Genomic DNA, 18,469 nt, shown 5'->3' on the forward strand with positions numbered 1-18,469 from the left:
TAAAAAAGATAAAAAAGATAAAAATTATTTTAATTTTATTTTGATTGGTAATATATCAAATAATTTATTAATTGATTAAAAAATAATTGATTAAAAAGAAAATATTGATCCCACTTTGAAATATTTTATCCAATCAAAATGGATTTGGTTTGCGTCACGGAACAAATAAAATCATTCGAACGAAATCGTATTTAGTCATTCGAAAGACGAATCTGTGTTCGGATAAAACTTACGAAGTATTAATATGATCATTTTGTTACTTATTATTTTCATTGTTCAAGTCAAAACAAATGAAAATGTTGAGAAATTTTATAGGTAAGTTTTATATTATCTTTTTATATTTTCGAAATAAAATTTATAAATAACTTTATTTGTTTCTAATAACTTCGTTAATGCATAGCATATAACAATTAAAGATGTATTTTTTATTATTTAAAAAATTTTATAAATTCCATAAAATTTTTTGGATTATTATTTTACTTTTTAAACATGTCAAAATATATCTATAATCAAAGTTTCTTATATTTACAAATGTATATACATATCGATACGATATTTATACAATTGTATATACATGAAATTTTAAATATGACATAATTATCACTAGAAATCATGAGTGAATAAAATAAAAAAGTATATTGAATGCATAATAAAAATTAAGTGTAAAGAAGAAAAAGAAAAAGAGTTTTGTTCCATTTTAACTTTTGCAGTCTGTAGTGAAAGCAACAGGTATAGTACATAGGTAATATAGTATATATCAAGACATACATAGTATCTATGCGTTTACTTATATTATATATATATATATCGTAAGTCGTTAATAATATCGAAAGAAAATAAAATTAAATATAAAAAAAATATAACGATATCTAAAATCGTATTAATTTTTTAATTAGTTTAAAAATTATTAATCAATTCATATTATTAATTAATTGTTATACGTACATTTTCATTTATAAATATGTAATATAATCATTTTTTTGTTTTATTTTCTTCTTTTTTTATATGTTAAATAATTAATAATAAAAAAATATTTTATTTATGTATTTTAAAACAAAAAATAATGCATAAAAGAAGAAAAAAAAAGATAAATTAGATTAATTTTTTCTACAGTTCTCCATGGCATTATAAATGTGAGAATGGTCTTTGTAAAAAAGAATTAATTACAAAGGAAGTAATTACACCTACTTCATTGGAAGTATGTGAATTATTTTGTGATGCATCAAGTTCCTTATGGCCAAAACCAACTGGTCATTTATCTTTGAATAAATATATGGTTCAACTTGATCCTGATAAAATTTTATTAGTAGATTTACAAAATGGAACACAAATTAGATATCTACTCGAAAAAAATATATTTTTATTAAAAAATAATGTGAAAAATAGTGGTAAATTAGCAAAAAATGGTGGAATGAGTATGTTTATTCGATGTATGGGTTACGAAGAAATAAACAATATTAAATTGACTTTGGATACGGACGAAAGTTACAATTTAACTGTAATACAAAGAGATGAAATGGTGAGCATATTAATAAAATTTACATAAAATTTACATAAAATTTTTTTTGTTTTTTTTTTCTTTCCATATAAATAAAAAAAACTTACATTTTTATTCACAAGAAAATAGAAAAAAATAAGATAGTAAAGATGATAAAAAAGAAAAGATCGAAAATATTTTTTCTACATATTAATAATATTTGCTCATATATAAAGGAACTTTGACATTTTAAAACAGGTTTTGGATTTTGTTCATTGAAATATTGAAATATTGAATTATTAAAATTTTATATTTAATGAAAGAAAATATTTATTATATATATTCTACTTAAACGTAAATATCAATATTTTATAGATAATGAAATGATTTCGATAATTATTAGTTTCTTTTTTTATTCTTATCCTACTTGTCTCTGTAGCTATTGGAAGCAACTATTACGGCGAAATCATATTTCGGTGCAAGACATGCTTTAGAAACATTAAATCAAATGATTGTTTTTGATGATTTAAGAAATGAGATTCAAATTCCTAATGAAATATCAATTATTGATGGACCTATATATCCGTATCGTGGTGTGTTATTGGATACCAGTAGAAATTTCATTGACAAAGCAACAATATTACGAACAATTGATGGCATGGCCATGTCAAAGTTAAATACTTTACATTGGCACATCACTGATTCTCACAGTTTTCCTTATGTTAGTAAAACATGGCCGAATTTTTCGAAATTTGGTTCTTACTCGCCAGAAAAGATTTATGATGAAAATGATGTGAAAGAAATCATTGAATACGGTCTTATTCGTGGTATTAGAATATTGCCGGAATTTGATGCCCCTGCTCATATAGGAGAAGGTTGGCAATGGGTAAAATTAATTTTTCTTGAATTTTTTATTTTTGTTCCTTCCGTATAATTTTATAAAAGAAAAAAAAATTTAATTACATGATTTTATCTTATTTTTAGATCGGAAACGATACAATCGTTTGCTTTAAAGCGGAACCATGGAAAGATTATTGTGTTGAACCTCCTTGTGGTCAATTAAATCCAGCTAATGATAAAGTGTATGAAATTCTCGAAGGATTATATAAAGATATAATGTTGGATTTTCAACCAGATTTATTTCATATGGGTGGAGATGAAGTGAATATAAATTGTTGGAGATCTTCGACTTCTATTACAAATTGGATGCAAACTGTTAAACATTGGGATCTATCAGAATCAAGTTTTTATAAACTTTGGAATTATTTTCAAGAAAAAGCAATTGATAAATTAAAAATTGCTAATAATGGAAAAGAGATACCTGTTATTTTATGGACTAGTGGCTTAACAAATGAGGAAAATATTAAATATTTAGATCCCTCAAAATATATAATTCAAATTTGGACAACCAAAAATGATGCTGTTATTGGTAGATTGTTGCGAAATAATTTTAAAGTAATTATTTCTAATTATGACGCTCTCTATTTAGATTGTGGGTAGGTGAATAAATATTTTCAAATTAAAAAAAAATAATATACAATAATGTTTATAATTAATATTCAATTTTATCTTTGTCCATATATTTATTTCTTTTATATTGCTTTTCTTAGTTTTTCAGCCTGGGTAGGTGAAGGTAATAATTGGTGTTCTCCTTACAAAGGATGGCAAATTATTTATGAAAATTCTCCTTTAAAAATAATAAAATTGAAACATTTGGAAAATAAAAAAAATTTAATATTAGGTGAATATTTTTTTTATATTGAAATGAAAATTGCAATATTTGATCTGCAATATTTGATTAAATTTCTTTTGAGATTTAAAAATTGGTTAATAAAGAAAGATTATGAAAAAATAGTAATTCTTTGAAATTGATAATTAACAGTGGTATAAATAATTTTATAATTTATTGTATATATCTTTATATCATAATAGGAAGTGAAGCAGCTCTTTGGTCAGAACAAGTTGACAGTGCATCAGTCGATGCGAAAATTTGGCCTAGATCCGCGGCACTTGCCGAGAGATTGTGGTCGGAGCCAAATTCAGCTTGGATTCATGCGGAACATAGAATGCTTAGGCATAGAGAACGATTTATAAAAAGAGGAATCAGTGCAGAAAGTTTACAACCTCAATGGTGTTTACAAAATCAAGGCCATTGTTATGCATAATTTATCTTTAGAAAAGTAACAAATAAATAATAATGATTATTTCTTTTTTTTCTTTCTTCTCCTTTTTTTTCTGTCTACTTTTATCAGTTAAGCATTCAATTTAAATATTGCGATTTTATAGATTAATCTTTGCTGTAAATTAACTATTTTTCCTTTATATTTTTTTATTTCCTTTACATTTTTACTTTTATCTAAGAATTTTCTTCTTTATCATCAAACGGTGTTTTTACAAAATAAGTTATTAAAGTTCCCTTTCCTTTGACATGTGTAGGCCCTCGGCATATTAATTCATAACCAGCTGCGATCAGAATTTTAGCTGTATCTTCGGTAACTTGAACTTTACCCATTTCTCCGCAACTATCCATTCTTGATGCTACGTTTACGGTATTACCCCAAATGTCATATTGAGGTTTCTGTGCTCCAACAACACCCGCTATTACAGGTCCGTGATTTAAACCTTAAAAATTTTTTTTATATAATCTAGTGTATAAATAATATATTCTTATTTTCCTTTTTTCTACTTTATAAAGAAAAATTCCATATTTTATATATTATTATTATTTTATATTAATAAATTTGTTAATTAATTTTTTTTATTTATATCACTATAAATTATTCTCGAAATCTTTGCTTATATATATTTATTAAATATAATATAACAAGAAATTAATATTATAATAGAATAATAGTTTCACATTTATTTTTTAAAAAAACTCACCTATTCTTAACTTAAATTTTTGAAAAGATTCCTTGTTAATTTGATCTAAAATTGTCATCAAAGCAAGAGCAAATTCAATAAGAATAATTATATTATGATTTTCTTGTTTTAAGAGTTCCTGAAATAAAATTAAAAAATAAAAGAAATAATTTAAGAAATAAAATTCATAGTTTTGAGAAAAAGTTTAATTGAGAGTTTAAAATATAACAATTTAATTACATTGTTTTAATATTGAATTAATGATGTATAATATATGTACGTGAATGAATTAAAATATGTTTTTACCTTTTCGTCAGTATTTTTTCCTGGACTAAGACCAGAGGCTAACATATAAGTACTTCCAATAGTTTTAATCTTTTCGATTCCAGAAAATTTTGGTTTAAGTAATAATTTATCAAAATCACATATAATTTCATTTAGAAGTCTTAAACATTCCAATCCTTGTTTATTTATATCCGTTTCATCATAAAATTCTTTGTAATTCGGAATAGATGCAAACATAACAGCAATACTACTGTATCTTTCATGATAAAGATCCTATAAAAAAATTCAAAAGCATAAAAAAAATTTTCAAATAATTTTTATGTTCACTTTGAGTACATATTCAAATATAAAATACATATTCAAATACATATTTACCTGAATTGCTCGAACGTTTGTTAAAAAATGTTCTGCTACATGAGCAGGTAGTATGTTTTCGAGAAGAATTTTGTTAATACCTCTCATAGTTTCAACTTCATCCTGTTCTATTTTTAATTTATTTTCCCATAAAAAATCTGTTCTTGAAGTATATTCAATTTGCCTATCCAAAACATGAAGCACAAGGCAAACAAGTAAGAGCAAACAACCAATTTGAAATAAATAATGAATGCGATAATATCTGTGAAATAATATTTAATAAGAAATAATTTAAAAAATTTAATATTATTTAAAAATATATTTCTAAAAAAAATAAATGATTAAAGAAAATTATTCTTTAACACAAATATTTTAAAGATTTTTTAGAAATAAGTAGATAAAATAAAAATTAAATAAAAATAAATATGGAGTCAATTAAAACATGGGAATTTATAATTATATAGATGGAAGTAAGATATAAACAATAAAATTATTTTATTATTTATTTGTTGATTTTTACTTACTCGATGACATCAATCATATGGTATAATTGAGCGATCGGTGCTTGTGAAAATGCAACCATGATTATTGCTATCGAGATGAACATTATACAGAATTTTATTAGAAAATCAACGCGTAAATGCGTCCAACCTATAACCAGAGACATTACCGCAGTATATACGTATAACTAAAAAAAATATTATTTCTTTATATAAAATTATACAATTTTGTATTATATGATATTTATATATATTTAATAGATATTAATACGTACTGATACAATAATATCATATTTATTTATTTGAACAATATCATTCAATAATAGACTAAGAATAGATGATGTAATCGTTAAAAACACCGTTATCAAATATACTATTATCCTGACTTCTCTGTTTAAAGATAACCAATTCCAAATACTGTTATCTTTGATCTTAATGTTAAACCAAAATAATATGGAAAAGATAAACAAAAATAATAAAACAGGAAAAAAGCAACTGTAAACTATGATACTCCTGTAAAAAATGTTACGTGTAGTATAATATAATAAGTAATTCATTTTAGATGATTAGATATTAAATTTTCTTAATAATCCGATTAAAATTATATAATAAATTAGCTGATTAATGTATGCTTGCCTTGGTAAATGCATAATTTGAATGCCAAAAATCATAATATATATGGTAGTTGAAGCGAGAAAATACCATGGATATTGTTCATCAATCTGTTGACGATATTGAAATTCTTGATCTTGATCATTAAATCGATAAGTAATGGATGACATTTCTTCATTGCCTTGATATCGTTGTCTATTATATTATAATAATCGAATATGTTAATATACAAAATGTCTCAAAAAAGTGGAAATGCTATTTAAGTGAATATTCTTAAGATAAGTTCAAGCAACATTTTTCTTTGCAAAAACTTTAAAGTTTTCTTAATGAATTATTAATAAAAAATAGTGGCCAATCAACATATTAAATCAAGTCGCGATAGTAGTGTTGTATACATAAATGGAGAAAATTTAATAATTGAAGTTAAAGGATAAAGTTCAATAAGTTATTTCAATAATTTAATATTCAAATCATCGAATAAAATGCAAATAACTTTAATGATAAATGACCGAAGTTATACGAAGAATGGATTAATTGTAATAGCTACGATATAAATATTATTCAAGTATTTTAATAAATAATTATTTAAGTAATTTTATTCGATTTTTAATTAATTACTTTTTCAATAGCCCAACTCTGTACAACTCTGTTGTATGTATACTAATCGAACACATTTAAACAACATATAGAAAAAATCTGTTGATAATATAAAATAAAATAATATTTTTTTATTAAAAAAAAATTATATTTGCTTAAAATTACGAATTTTCAATTAACCAATATTCCCACATTTTCAGGACACTATAGGAGTGTATAGGATGCATAGATATGTATATATGTTTATTGTATATGAAATTTATAAAAAAAGGAAAAAAGATAACTCACTTCATGTTGATGAAACAATTAGAATTACTGTTTATTAAAAGATTTGATTCAATCATGGCAATACTCTGAAATCAAAAGAAATATGTAAAAAATATATAAAATTTGTAAATACCGAATTATTGATATTTGCTATTTATTTTTTTCTTTAATTTAAATTTTTATTTTAATAATATTTCTCATTTATATCATTAAGGAATAATATTTTTTTTATTAATTAGTAAAGACAATGAATTGAATGATAATTAAATATTTAATTGATTTACCGTCAATCCAATATTTTTAGCAAGTGTAGCCTCTGCAATGTTAGCGAAAGGTTTATCTGCACCCCAACTTTCAAAATATTTTGTCATTTTACTACTTGGTCTTGATCTATTAAAAAACAAAATTATAAATTACTTTAAACATGCTGTTGATGTTTTCCTTTTTGCTTTATTTTTTTATTTTCTTTTTATTTATATTATAATTAAAGAAATAGCAAAACACAAGAAAATTGTTTTTAAAATTAATTTAATTAAAGTGAAAATAATGAAGAAGAAAAAGAACATGCTAATAATTTTAAAAATTGATTCTATTATGATATGTTTATATAAGCAAAAGGGTTAAAAAGTAATAATTACATTTAAAGCGAAAATTAAACGCGAAGAGATGATATTGTAGGCAGTTTGAATACGTTAATAGAGCGGAATATCGAAATTGAACGATGAGCCATGTTCACCTTGACGGTATGGAGACAGTGCGGATATGTTCACCATTATCATTCATACGATTTTCTTGATTGGTTTTCTTGATTAATACAATACAAAAAAAATCATTATTAAAACTAATTTTATTAAAATAAAGTTCACACGATCAAATTATAATTATATATTAATCGAATAATTGTCTCTATTTAATATAAATGTTTTTACTTTTAATATATAATATATCGATAAGAGAAAAGGATTTAATCTCACCTCTGGTGGTATTATCAGAAAAGTTTCAATATTATGTTGAGCAAGATAGACTTCTCGGGATCCTCCATTACCAGGTTCGACTTCAAAACGATTTCCAAGTTGAAGTAAAGTAGCTTTAGTTATATGCACTCTCCTTGAAGAAAAAAAATCTATTCGAAACGAAGCATTGGCTATTCTAATAATTAATACGATATAATCATTATGATAGCATATTATGTAATAAATTACCCTGGTAAACCACCACTTTCCATATGATTTGCTAATGTAACATCATCGCTCCAAACATCGAATTGCCATTTTCGTAAACCAAGTACACCACATAATACGTTTCCAGTGTGTATTCCTATTCGCATGTCCACATTAAATCCTGTTGCTTCGCGAACAAATCTAAAAACAACCGTATCTATTCATTTTAACAATTCAAAAAAGAAAAAATTAGCTTTTTTTTTTCTTACTTAATAGCGTCTATCATTTGTAATCCCATAGTTACACAATTATACGCATGATTTGGTCGAGAGATGGGCAATCCCGAAACACAATAGTAACAATCACCCAGAATTTTAATTCTCATGCATTGGTTCTCCTAAAAATCCATGTCAGGAATTATATAAATATACATAAACTTAAAAAATATTAAACAGAATTACGATATTTTGTAGAAAAGATAAAGTAATATTCTATATGAAAAATTTTACCTGAGCAATTTGATCGAATCTTCCGAATAATTCATTTAATATTTTTACTAGACTTGAGGCTGATAATTGTTCTGAAAGCGGTGTAAAATTCACAATATCTGCATAAAGAATACTGAAAGGAATATCATTATTGTTTTTGCCTATATTTTTATTTATTAACAATAGTTTGTTTTATTTCTTAGCTTACCTAACATTATTATGCCGTTGTACATACATTTCATAGAATCTAGTTTGCTTATGATTACTAGCTTCTTGACATGCATTTGCCATTTTCAACATAATACCTCTTTTCACCTGTTTTCTCAATTTTATTTAATAATATGGCATAATAACATTTGAATGATTTGATCAATCAATTATAATCATCACCGAAAGAAAATGCAAATCTTACCTCAGCTGCGATGTAAGCAGGAATAACACTTAATAATAATTGTTCTTGTTGTTCTCTTTCACATTCTAATTTTATTCTGGACTCAATGACCGTTTTTGTTCTAGAAAAGGTTCTATTATGTGCTTTTGCAGTTAATATACTATAATACGAACCGGATAAAACTGCAGTGAACAGAAAGATAATCTCGCTACATGTCTAAATCAATGACAAGGAAAAAAATCGAATAAATAGTGAGGACGAATAAATTAAAATTACCGAGAAGATATACATATATATATTTACCTGAACTATTTGATAGTAGCTTGAATGATCGAGAAAAATGAATCGTACACTTAAATGAATGATAATTAATATAATTGCAAGAATTGTTGGTGTCTGTCGTGTATCTCTTGGTAATACAGCGATCATTGCGTGAATTGTGATAAACAAGGGTACTGAAGCACGAATAATTAAAGCTCCAATACCTAAAATACCTGATGCAACAAAACCTATAAGAAGTCTAGCTTTAGCGGACGTTAAAGTCGATGGTAATTGCGTTACTAATAGTAAACTCAACGATATGAGTAATAATATCATTAAAGTCGTTACAGGAACAATAATTTGAGATAAATCCTGTAAAAAAATTGATATTTTGAAACTAATATTACATTAATTTACATTATTAAATTAATATTATAATTATATTAATTGTTATATTAATTATTTCCATTTGAAATTATATTTTTCATATAATATAATGTTTATTTTTAAGTGAACGATTATATAATAAAAGTTATAACAAATTATTAATTTGCAAACAATTTGATTAAAATGTATTAAATTTATCTAATAGTTATTAATATAGAGAATTAAAGTGAAAATTAATACACTAAATTTACCTGATAATTATTAATGTAAAGAATTCCTAGAACAAAAATCAATGCAACGACAGTGACAAACAGGATACCAGTATAGAGGGAAGCTGTCAATTTTCCTTCATATTTGCTTCGCAGTTGATTAAATTCTTCAACACCAATTTCTCTGGTATCATGTTTCTCTAAATTTTCTAAAACATATGCATACATTGTATATATTGATTATAAGATAAGATAAGATAATTCAATATCGTCATAGTTTTTTTATTATTATTGACTGTATGAGAAAGTATACATCGAGAATAATATCATATGTATATAACGTATATAAATATTAATATATATATATATATATGCATAATAATAAATAATAAAGACTTGTTAACAAAATTATAACATAAGATTTATATTTTTTTTATGGTATGGTATTTTAAAATTTATGGTATTTATTATATAATTATATTATAATAAGATTTAATAGAATATATTATTTGACTGATGCATGGACTTATTGCATATTCCATTAAAATAAAAAGAAGTTTAAGTTTCTAAAAATTTTTTTATTATAATTATAAAGCTAGCTAAAAATCATAGATTTGTTTGTAAATTATATCAACAAGTTTATAGTTCTTTATACTTATTAACTTGAGGAGTTGGCTGATTACCAGTACGAGTTATTTTTGATCTAACTCGTCAGAAATTTATTTGACTTTCTTCAACTATGCGTAATTTCAACGTATAGATCTTTTCTAGATTCTAAATTCAAATTTTATTTAAATAATTTTATTATTTTATCTGAGCATGTTAATCAAAATATCATATTCGAAAATAGATAGATTATATTTATATTAATCAATAATATCATGTAGATTTTCATAAAAAAATTTATATACATATATATATGCTTAATATTATTTATTATAAATTATAATACTAATTTTAATGAATTTCAATTAATTCAAAATAAATTTCTATCGTTTTATAATATGTTAATAGATTCGACTTTTTTTTATTATTTTAAGAATATATAAAGATAAAATAATAAAATAAATTTGGTTAATGTTATGACGTTTTTCTTATAACTTCTATTAACTTTTTATTCTTATTTTATTAAAAAATAATTTATATTATTTAAATTTATTTATTTTTTTAAGAATATAATATAAATTCTTATTATTACCTTTTTCTATCATAATACTGGCAAAATACTTCACTCTTTTCTGTTTTAATCGTTTCGACTGGTCGATATTTTGTAATTGATTATTCGATATTCCGTTTGTTCTTCGATCTTTAATCGATCAATTGCGCACGACTTGATTTTGCTTTTCAGCGTTGATTTGATTAATTGAACAGTTATAAAACAGACACCACAAAAATACATACGCATACAAAATATATTCGAAGTTCTAAATTTTGCTTTATAGAGATTTTACTTTTTTGGATTCTTGACCATTATAGTGGGGGAAAAGGAAGAAGAGAAATAGGTACAGAAAAAGAGAAAGACAGGTAAATTAAGTTTACTCAATTGATATATCATTTTTATTACTATTATGTTTGTTTATATTTATGATAAAATTTATTTATTAATTCGTTCTGGAATGTGAAATATTTTATTATTACTTGTAAGTAAAATACATGATCACAATGATATTCTAAAGATATGCACACAATTATTTATTGCATATTATCTTTTAAATGCGAAGATTACTATTAGTGGTTCAATTATAAACTAATTATAAGTTTATCTTAAAATTTTTCTGTAATACTAATTCGACTTAGCATATATTTTTAATTAAAACACAGATATTATATATTATATTTTTCTAAAATATTTTTTTTAATTAATCAATGTAAAATGAAAATTTTTATTGTAAAACGAAAAATGATATCTACTATAATATTATATATCTATTTAAGTCATTTTTAATTTTTGGATACTATTAAATTAAATAAAAAGGATCGATTACGCGAACAACATCATAAATATTAAATCTTTTAAAATATATAATTTATTGATTGACTTTATGTTATTTATTATTAAGAAATAAAAAAAATATGATAGAACATTATTAATTTCATTTTTTTTTAACATTGGTTCAATGAATCAGGTACCCAACATGGGAAATATATCGTTTGTATTTTTTTATATTTCTGTCATTTATCTATTTCATTTTTTTCGCTTTACTCATTTATTCATTATTATGTATGATTCGCTTCATATTATAAAAATTCCATTTCACGTTCAATACCTACAAATTTTAATTGTTCTGTTGGTCCATATCTACAAAAAGAAAAGAGATATATAAATATAACGCATATGGAAAACATAATATAGTAGTAATATTAATTTATTATTTTACTATAATTTTACCTATAATCAAAAAATAATTCCTCGCCAGGCTGAATAGCTCTTTTTGCAAAAATACCTATTCTATGATCACCATTTACCATCATTACTTTCGCATAACAATTAGGATTTATTGAATGATTGGCAAATCTTATTTTATTTCCTTTACGAGTAGCATCCACAACAAAATCTAAAAATGGAAAAATAATTAGAAAAATTTGATTTTCCAAAATTTGTTAAGAAAATTATAATACTTTTTACCATTATTAAGATTAAAGAGAAAACTACACATATATTTATCATATACTTTTCCTCGTCTATCAGCTTCATCTTGACTTATAATTTCACCACAATATTCCGATATAAATTCATTTTTTGCTGCAGATTCTTTAAGAAATATTCCCCAACCAGCTACATCGGATGGTGCCATTAAAAGGTGTTTATCTGAAATTATAATTATAAACAATCATATGATTAAAACTGCGATTCAAAAGATTGTTTAAAAAACTTAAAAAAATATTAAAATTAATATTAAAAAAATTTTAAATACTTACGAAGACCTCGTTGAACGCTAACATTTTTGCAAGATATTTTGGTAATTTGAAACTGATCTGCACCACATGTCTGACATAAATCTGGATCACATTCTCTTACAGCTAGATAACAAGGACATTGTTTCGTATTACATTGGGCTTTGCATCTACACCCTGGAAAACGATTTTGACATTCGCTACTACATTGGCAAAACTTCTCACAGAAGTTTTGAGCTTGTATACATGGACATGAGTTATCGCATTGTCTTCCCGGATGATCGCATGGTGCAAAATTATGGACATGATTGGCGCCTTAAAAGCAAAGAAAATAATAAAAAAATAATGTAAATTATGAATAAAAAAATAAATCAATATTATTTATTTTAGAATATTCACCAGAATCTTTTTTCAGCTGTATTTTTCTACAATGCATTGACCAAAGACGATGTTTCTTTTTTTTCTTCCGTGGTGGTGTAAAGTCCTTCAAATTTTCTACTGCTGGAATATCTGATGCTTCTTTTTGTGCAAATTGATATACTTCCTGACATGTTTTAGTCAACATAATCTGCGCTAATGCACATGGATTACCAGGAAAAGCTTTATGAAGAGCTCGAAATAGACTTTGTTCTGAACCTGTCCATGATGGTTCGCTTTCTGTCTTTATTCGTTTATCGAGACCCAAAAGTGTAAACGGTGCTTGATTTTCTGGTTGTGCTTGATCTTCCATAGATTCTTCGGATTTTGTTTCTTTGTTGACATTTTGTTTAAAATCTGATGTGATAATATACTCTATCAGAATTTCGATTGATAAGTGCGAAATAGCTAATTCGGAGAAAATGAAATATTCTATATTACCTTGACAACCACCTCCTTGACTATATTTATTGCTATCATTGCTATCTTCGCTACTTGCTTCATTTCCAGAATCTACACTTGCTTGTTTTCGCACTTTTCTAGGTCCTCCACGTTTTTCATCGCTTTCTTCATCCTTTATATCAGCCGCTTGTGCGGCAAGTTTTTCTTTCATTCCTTCCTATTTGAAAAGATTTATTTGCATTTTTATTTATGTATTTTTTGAAATATTATTATTATTATTTCTGTTTTTACCAAGTGCATATAACATTCTGTTCCGCATGGTTCAGCAAAAGGTTTTAAATCAGGTCCTTTTCGTTTTTGTAAATTTGGTCCTGGATGACACACTTGAAGACCTATAAGTAACAATGTAAATTTAATAAAAAGTTATTCCTTAAAAAAAATATCATGAATGAAATAGAATTTAGTATGTGGACACAGCGTCGAACGATGAACGAAATATGATTGCAGATGTATCCTTGATGGCATCTCCATGCTAAATAAAATAATAATAAAAAAAAAAAAAAAAAAGAAGACAAAAAGAAAAAAAGAAAAATAAAAAAAAATTAGAAGAAAACAGAAAAAAAAGAAGCTTCGTTTAAATACGATCGTTTGTATGCAGTGTTATTCTTTACCTGACGGCGACGCTCCCCTGGCTGCTACAATAAATCAGGAATCATAAATAATCGCAATTAACGGATACAGCATGGTGTATGGCCATTAAGTTGTATCTCAGTATTAATTTTTTAATTAAATTAATATAACTAATTAGAGAGAGAGAGAGAGGGGAGGGGGGTGAGAAAAAAGAGAGGGAAAAAGAGAAAGTGGGAGAAAGAGAGAGAGAGGGGGAGGGGGGAAAGAGAGAGAGAGAGAGAGAAGTAAAGCTTTTGTGTGTTATTCTTATACTCACGATGAAGAAAACAGTCGTATTTAAAGCATCTTCTGCAGAATAATGTATGAAAAGAATGCATTGTTTGTTCTCTAGCTACACTCTTTGCATTTACTCCATCGATATTTGGTGTACATTCTGGTGGTAAGATATTTGGATCTGATTTTTCTGTTAATTCTATATATTTCTCTTTCAATTCTTCTGGTCTACCTTTGTCTGGAAACATACTTGATATTGCCTAAAAAATTAATATAATAATATTATAATACAAATATACATATAATATAAATAATAAATGGAAATAATATAAATAATAAACATAATATTTTTACATGTTTTATTTACATTAAATATGTGCATAGATGGAAATGGATTTTTATCAGTTTTAGTTTCTTCTAATAATTTTTCACTTTTAGCTTCTATTTTAATTCTATCATCTTCTTTATCCTTTCCCTTTTTAATTTGTTCCTTATCTTTATCTTCTTTTTCATATTGCATCAAAGCATTTACTAAATCCACAAAAATTGAATCATCCATAAAACCTGATTCTCTATCTCCATGTACCTATAATTAATTGATCAAAATTTTTCATAAGCATTAAGTTATTTCATTATAATAAAATTAATTCTTATTCTTATTTTTGTACATACTTTTCCATCATAATTTTTTATCAATTCTTCGATAAATGTACCATCTTGATCTAAAATTTCATCTCCCATATAAGGTATATTATGCAGCACAGTTTCATCTTCAACCATAAAATTTTGTTGTATTGGTGCCCAAGTATACATGGTTGGTATAGGAGTAACTGCATTAATAATTTTAACAGGACAGGTTTGTATCTCGTTATCAGAACTAGTTACTTCAGCCTTCTTCATACAAGATACATGTGGTGGTATATCTTGCATTGCAAGCCACATTGCTTTTCCATCTGCCCATCTTTTTTGTTCAGACATCAAAAGTTCTGAAAAGTAAAGAAAGTTGAAGACTTTGTTCTTATAAGATAATAAAAGAAAAAGAATATACTAACCAGACATAACCTTACGATTTTGATTCCAAGCTACTTTTACCTCATCTGCTCGTTTGTAGCGTTTCATTTGTCGTAAACGCATATATTCTGATTTCACTCGTTTTTTCCATTCTGCAGATACTTTTGCTTTTGACATAGCAAAAGTTAATTAAACTTATAAAGTATTTAAAGAACGTATATACTTCGTCAGAACGTTGTATTATGTATTATTTTTATTTGACAATAGATATCCATGATATGCGACTGCCACGACATCTCGTGAACAAAAAGTCTGAATTGAACCGATAAAGTAGAATCGGTAAAAGAGAATGACATTATATGAATAAAATGACATTAAAATGATAACAAGCTCAAAAATATATTATGTTAAATGTTAACTCTCTTTTGCATCACAAATTTAATAAAACTAATTTTAATATATGAAATACATATTCATATTGTAAAATGCATTTATATTATACATTATATTAATTATAAACGTGAAATATATTTTTTAAATATGCTATAGAATAATATCGAATATATAATATTATAATATCGAATAATTAATATTGAATAATTAATTAAATAACTATTTGTAATTTTCTTGTATGTATTTAATTAATATATCAGAGCCATATAATAGAGAAGGAAAATAAATAAAAGAAGAAGAATGAAAATAGATTAATAATATTGAAATCTCTAAAATGCTGTAGATAAAATTATATAGACAAGAAGATAAAATAATGCAAGAAGGACAAAGTTAAAATATGAATAGAATATGAATGAAATTAGTGATATTTTTTTAATGTCAAAAATATTTCAAGTTCGAACATTTCTTGAAGAGATGACATCATTAGTTAAATGTTTATATAAAAATATTTTTAGCAGCATCAAAAGATGGCGTTCATCTTTAATTCTTATCCTACTTTATCATAAATATCTTTTTGTAAATTCTGTATTACTAGATGTAGCTTTTAGTATTCATCCGGGAGATGACGTTGTTTCGCGAAATTTTTCAATCTTTTTAGTTATAAGTGAAATGTACTCCATTAACAGTTTACATAATTAATTAAGAAAAAAAATATTATAGAATTCTATAATTTTCAGAAATAATAGAGAAATATTGTAAAAAAATACATATACGCAGATATTTCAAAGTGAGAAACTCATAGAAGTTAAGAGAATTAGGAAGAAGGAATTTTTTAGAAAAAAAAAAGAAAAAATAAGATTAAAAAAAAAAGAAATATAAAAATATTAATGAAATTCCGTGATTCATATTGAAAATTTGATTTTCCAGTCAATCACATGCAAGCATCGTGAAATAAAAAAAAAGACATTAGAACGTCAAATTTCAGATCAAACTTTTCAAAATGACAACGTCAATTAGCGAAATTATGCTTGTATAACTTATTCACACGCGAATAAACATAAAATTAATTTGAAAAAAAAGAAAAGGAAAGATATACTTACATATATAGAACTCTTTTTGAGCCAAGCTTGAATATTAATAAAAAAAATGCAGCAATTGATTAGGCTGGCAAATTTTCTTGGTATTGAAGAAAATCTAAGCTGGACATTACTAAAGTCCATATATTAAAATTTTTAAAGGCATTTTTCCTACCTTGTCTCTGGTGCTTCATATTCTGTAACCACATCTTTGAAGAAGGTAAAAAGAAGAAAATAAAATTGGAAAAACTATCTATAAGCACTTGTCGAAATTTTACACAAAGAAATTTAAAAAAAGGGAACAAATAAACTTTATTTATTTTATTAAACATATATTTTATAACATATTTTTTTGAAAATATTATTTATAAAAATATTCATCATTTTGTATGTATTTTATTGATAGATAAATGTGTACGTCGCTCGTCGCTGCCCAAGAATGCGAAAAAGTACAATCGATTCAGAAACGAATTGCATCTGGACCGCGGAGACTTCTACATCCACGTTTCCGGTGTTCAACAAACTGATTGGATACCCTGTGAACAGTTTTGTTCACGTAGACGTGTTAAAAGAGATAAAAATAGGCGTTCTATTTTTTTTAAAAGAGGTATATACAATACGCATTTTATATCTACGAATTTCTTTTTTTTTTTTATTTCATTTTAATCGATAAAAATTCTGAGAAAATTTTAGACACATAACAATTTTTTATTATTGTTATCGCAGGTACGGCTCGTTTAAGGTGTACTGAAGGCACGTTTCGCGTGCATAATATTTATGGCGATGGGAATTGCATGTTTCGAGCGATTAGCTACATTTTATGGCGAAACGAGGATGAACACCGATACCTGCGTTCAATGGTATGATTTATTCCCTTCTATACCATCAATTAAAATTAATTGATTCGATCGATTAATCGGACGATTGTTCGAAACAGTTATACTTATCAATTGATGAAATCATAAGTGGCATTCAATTATTTCGATTAATCTAATCATTGACATTTCCTAATTCTAATAATAATTCTTCAAAATAATAATAATTCTCCGTTAATCACTTCGTTTCTCTTTACGCATTTTATTTATCAGAAATGATAGAAATTCTGAAATTCGATAGGTCGTGCAACACATCAAGGAAAATTGGCACGAGTACGGGCCTTTCGTGATAGCTGAATGGAACATATCGGATAGACAAACTTATGACAATTACATGAGCATGGTGGGCACATTTGCCAGTGAACTCGAATGCACGGTGGCCACCAAGTTATATGACATGAATCTGTCGATTTATCGCGAGATAAACGACAGGCACGAGCTTAAACGAGTGTTTTACAATCACGTTAGCTCTCACTTCGAGACAGCTAGGCTTTTATTCACTGGAAACTCGGACAGCGGTCATTATGACGTGCTGGTTCCCGATTGACGAATGTTTTTCGAGCAAAAAAAAAAAAAGATAATAATAATAATAAAAAAAAAAAAAAAAAAAGAAAAAAAAAAGAATTGAAGATTCAATCTAGATACAC

At 25.3% G+C, this 18,469-nt stretch overlaps 4 protein-coding genes and 1 long non-coding RNA gene across 10 annotated transcripts; 3 read left to right on the forward strand and 2 right to left on the reverse strand.

Moving 5' to 3' along the window:
* The first annotated feature begins 82 nt into the window (after positions 1 to 82).
* Positions 83 to 3,681, forward strand: LOC107993788 (chitooligosaccharidolytic beta-N-acetylglucosaminidase). The gene is made up of 6 exons (XM_017050404.3): positions 83 to 315; positions 1,114 to 1,519; positions 1,917 to 2,363; positions 2,462 to 2,973; positions 3,088 to 3,218; positions 3,410 to 3,681. Exons 1-6 carry the CDS (start codon positions 245 to 247, stop codon positions 3,640 to 3,642), a joined length of 1,800 nt encoding a protein of 599 aa, XP_016905893.1. The 5' UTR covers positions 83 to 244; the 3' UTR covers positions 3,643 to 3,681.
* On the reverse strand, positions 3,041 to 11,218 carry LOC107992970 (adenylate cyclase type 2). Its single transcript, XM_017049114.3, has 19 exons — positions 11,049 to 11,218; positions 9,893 to 10,059; positions 9,297 to 9,626; positions 9,015 to 9,209; positions 8,811 to 8,917; positions 8,624 to 8,735; positions 8,384 to 8,511; positions 8,157 to 8,315; positions 7,929 to 8,061; positions 7,691 to 7,758; positions 7,239 to 7,344; positions 6,976 to 7,040; positions 6,115 to 6,285; positions 5,754 to 5,991; positions 5,503 to 5,666; positions 5,000 to 5,240; positions 4,646 to 4,897; positions 4,361 to 4,478; positions 3,041 to 4,099 (listed from the first exon to the last, which is right to left on the reverse strand). Exons 1-19 carry the CDS (start codon positions 11,059 to 11,061, stop codon positions 3,834 to 3,836), a joined length of 3,033 nt encoding a protein of 1,010 aa, XP_016904603.1. The 5' UTR covers positions 11,062 to 11,218; the 3' UTR covers positions 3,041 to 3,833.
* An 18-nt stretch (positions 11,219 to 11,236) lies between these two features.
* On the forward strand, positions 11,237 to 13,141 carry LOC114577452 (uncharacterized). Of its 2 annotated transcripts, XR_003697580.2 has the most exons (3): positions 11,237 to 11,374; positions 12,600 to 12,651; positions 12,872 to 13,141. It is a non-coding gene; the product is annotated as an uncharacterized LOC114577452 (long non-coding RNA). The 2 variants fall into 2 exon arrangements; XR_009831132.1 differs by lacking the exon at positions 11,237 to 11,374 and having other exon boundaries at positions 12,520 to 12,651.
* Positions 11,860 to 15,778, reverse strand: LOC107992978 (histone-lysine N-methyltransferase E(z)). 4 transcript variants are annotated; one of them, XM_062079311.1, is made up of 12 exons: positions 15,520 to 15,778; positions 15,140 to 15,453; positions 14,835 to 15,053; positions 14,511 to 14,727; positions 14,236 to 14,259; positions 13,856 to 13,956; positions 13,604 to 13,781; positions 13,145 to 13,519; positions 12,770 to 13,060; positions 12,477 to 12,659; positions 12,240 to 12,405; positions 11,860 to 12,149 (listed from the first exon to the last, which is right to left on the reverse strand). In XM_062079311.1, exons 1-12 carry the CDS (start codon positions 15,653 to 15,655, stop codon positions 12,089 to 12,091), a joined length of 2,265 nt encoding a protein of 754 aa, XP_061935295.1. In that variant the 5' UTR covers positions 15,656 to 15,778; the 3' UTR covers positions 11,860 to 12,088. The 4 variants fall into 4 exon arrangements, with proteins under 4 accessions (XP_061935295.1, XP_061935294.1, XP_061935297.1 ...); XM_062079310.1 differs by having other exon boundaries at positions 13,145 to 13,537; XM_062079313.1 differs by lacking the exon at positions 14,236 to 14,259.
* Positions 15,779 to 16,500: 722 nt separating this feature from the next.
* Positions 16,501 to 18,446, forward strand: LOC108002338 (uncharacterized). 2 transcript variants are annotated; one of them, XM_017063961.3, is made up of 4 exons: positions 16,501 to 17,167; positions 17,354 to 17,554; positions 17,674 to 17,807; positions 18,064 to 18,446. In XM_017063961.3, exons 3-4 carry the CDS (start codon positions 17,742 to 17,744, stop codon positions 18,367 to 18,369), a joined length of 372 nt encoding a protein of 123 aa, XP_016919450.1. In that variant the 5' UTR covers positions 16,501 to 17,167; positions 17,354 to 17,554; positions 17,674 to 17,741; the 3' UTR covers positions 18,370 to 18,446. The 2 variants fall into 2 exon arrangements, with proteins under 2 accessions (XP_016919450.1, XP_061935325.1); XM_062079341.1 differs by lacking the exon at positions 16,501 to 17,167 and having other exon boundaries at positions 17,268 to 17,554.
* The last annotated feature ends 23 nt before the right edge of the window (positions 18,447 to 18,469 follow it).

This window comes from Apis cerana, linkage group LG9 (assembly GCF_029169275.1).
Source record: "Apis cerana isolate GH-2021 linkage group LG9, AcerK_1.0, whole genome shotgun sequence".
NCBI classification, from domain to species: domain Eukaryota; kingdom Metazoa; phylum Arthropoda; class Insecta; order Hymenoptera; family Apidae; genus Apis; species Apis cerana.

What these genes read in the sequence shown, in the direction of transcription:
- LOC107993788 (XM_017050404.3), top strand. Translation starts at nt 245, where the DNA reads ATGATCATTTTGTTACTTATTATTTTCATTGTTCAAGTCAAAACAAAT. An exon ending in TAGGAGAAGGTTGGCAATGG is followed by an intron (nt 2,364 to 2,461) that starts GTAAAATTAATT and finishes TCTTATTTTTAG; the next exon opens with ATCGGAAACGATACAATCGT. An exon ending in TAAAAAAAATTTAATATTAG is followed by an intron (nt 3,219 to 3,409) that starts GTGAATATTTTT and finishes ATATCATAATAG; the next exon opens with GAAGTGAAGCAGCTCTTTGG.
- LOC107992970 (XM_017049114.3), bottom strand. An exon ending in TTCTGATAATACCACCAGAG is followed by an intron (nt 7,759 to 7,928) that starts GTGAGATTAAAT and finishes GTATTAATCAAG; the next exon opens with AAAACCAATCAAGAAAATCG. An exon ending in CAAATTATGCATTTACCAAG is followed by an intron (nt 5,992 to 6,114) that starts GCAAGCATACAT and finishes CATTTTTTACAG; the next exon opens with GAGTATCATAGTTTACAGTT.
- LOC107992978 (XM_062079310.1), bottom strand. Translation starts at nt 15,655, where the DNA reads ATGTCAAAAGCAAAAGTATCTGCAGAATGGAAAAAACGAGTGAAATCA. An exon ending in TAAAAAATTATGATGGAAAA is followed by an intron (nt 15,054 to 15,139) that starts GTATGTACAAAA and finishes AATTAATTATAG; the next exon opens with GTACATGGAGATAGAGAATC. An exon ending in TAGCGTTCAACGAGGTCTTC is followed by an intron (nt 12,660 to 12,769) that starts GTAAGTATTTAA and finishes TTATAATTTCAG; the next exon opens with ATAAACACCTTTTAATGGCA.
- LOC108002338 (XM_017063961.3), top strand. Translation starts at nt 17,742, where the DNA reads ATGTTTCGAGCGATTAGCTACATTTTATGGCGAAACGAGGATGAACAC. An exon ending in ACCGATACCTGCGTTCAATG is followed by an intron (nt 17,808 to 18,063) that starts GTATGATTTATT and finishes GAAATTCGATAG; the next exon opens with GTCGTGCAACACATCAAGGA.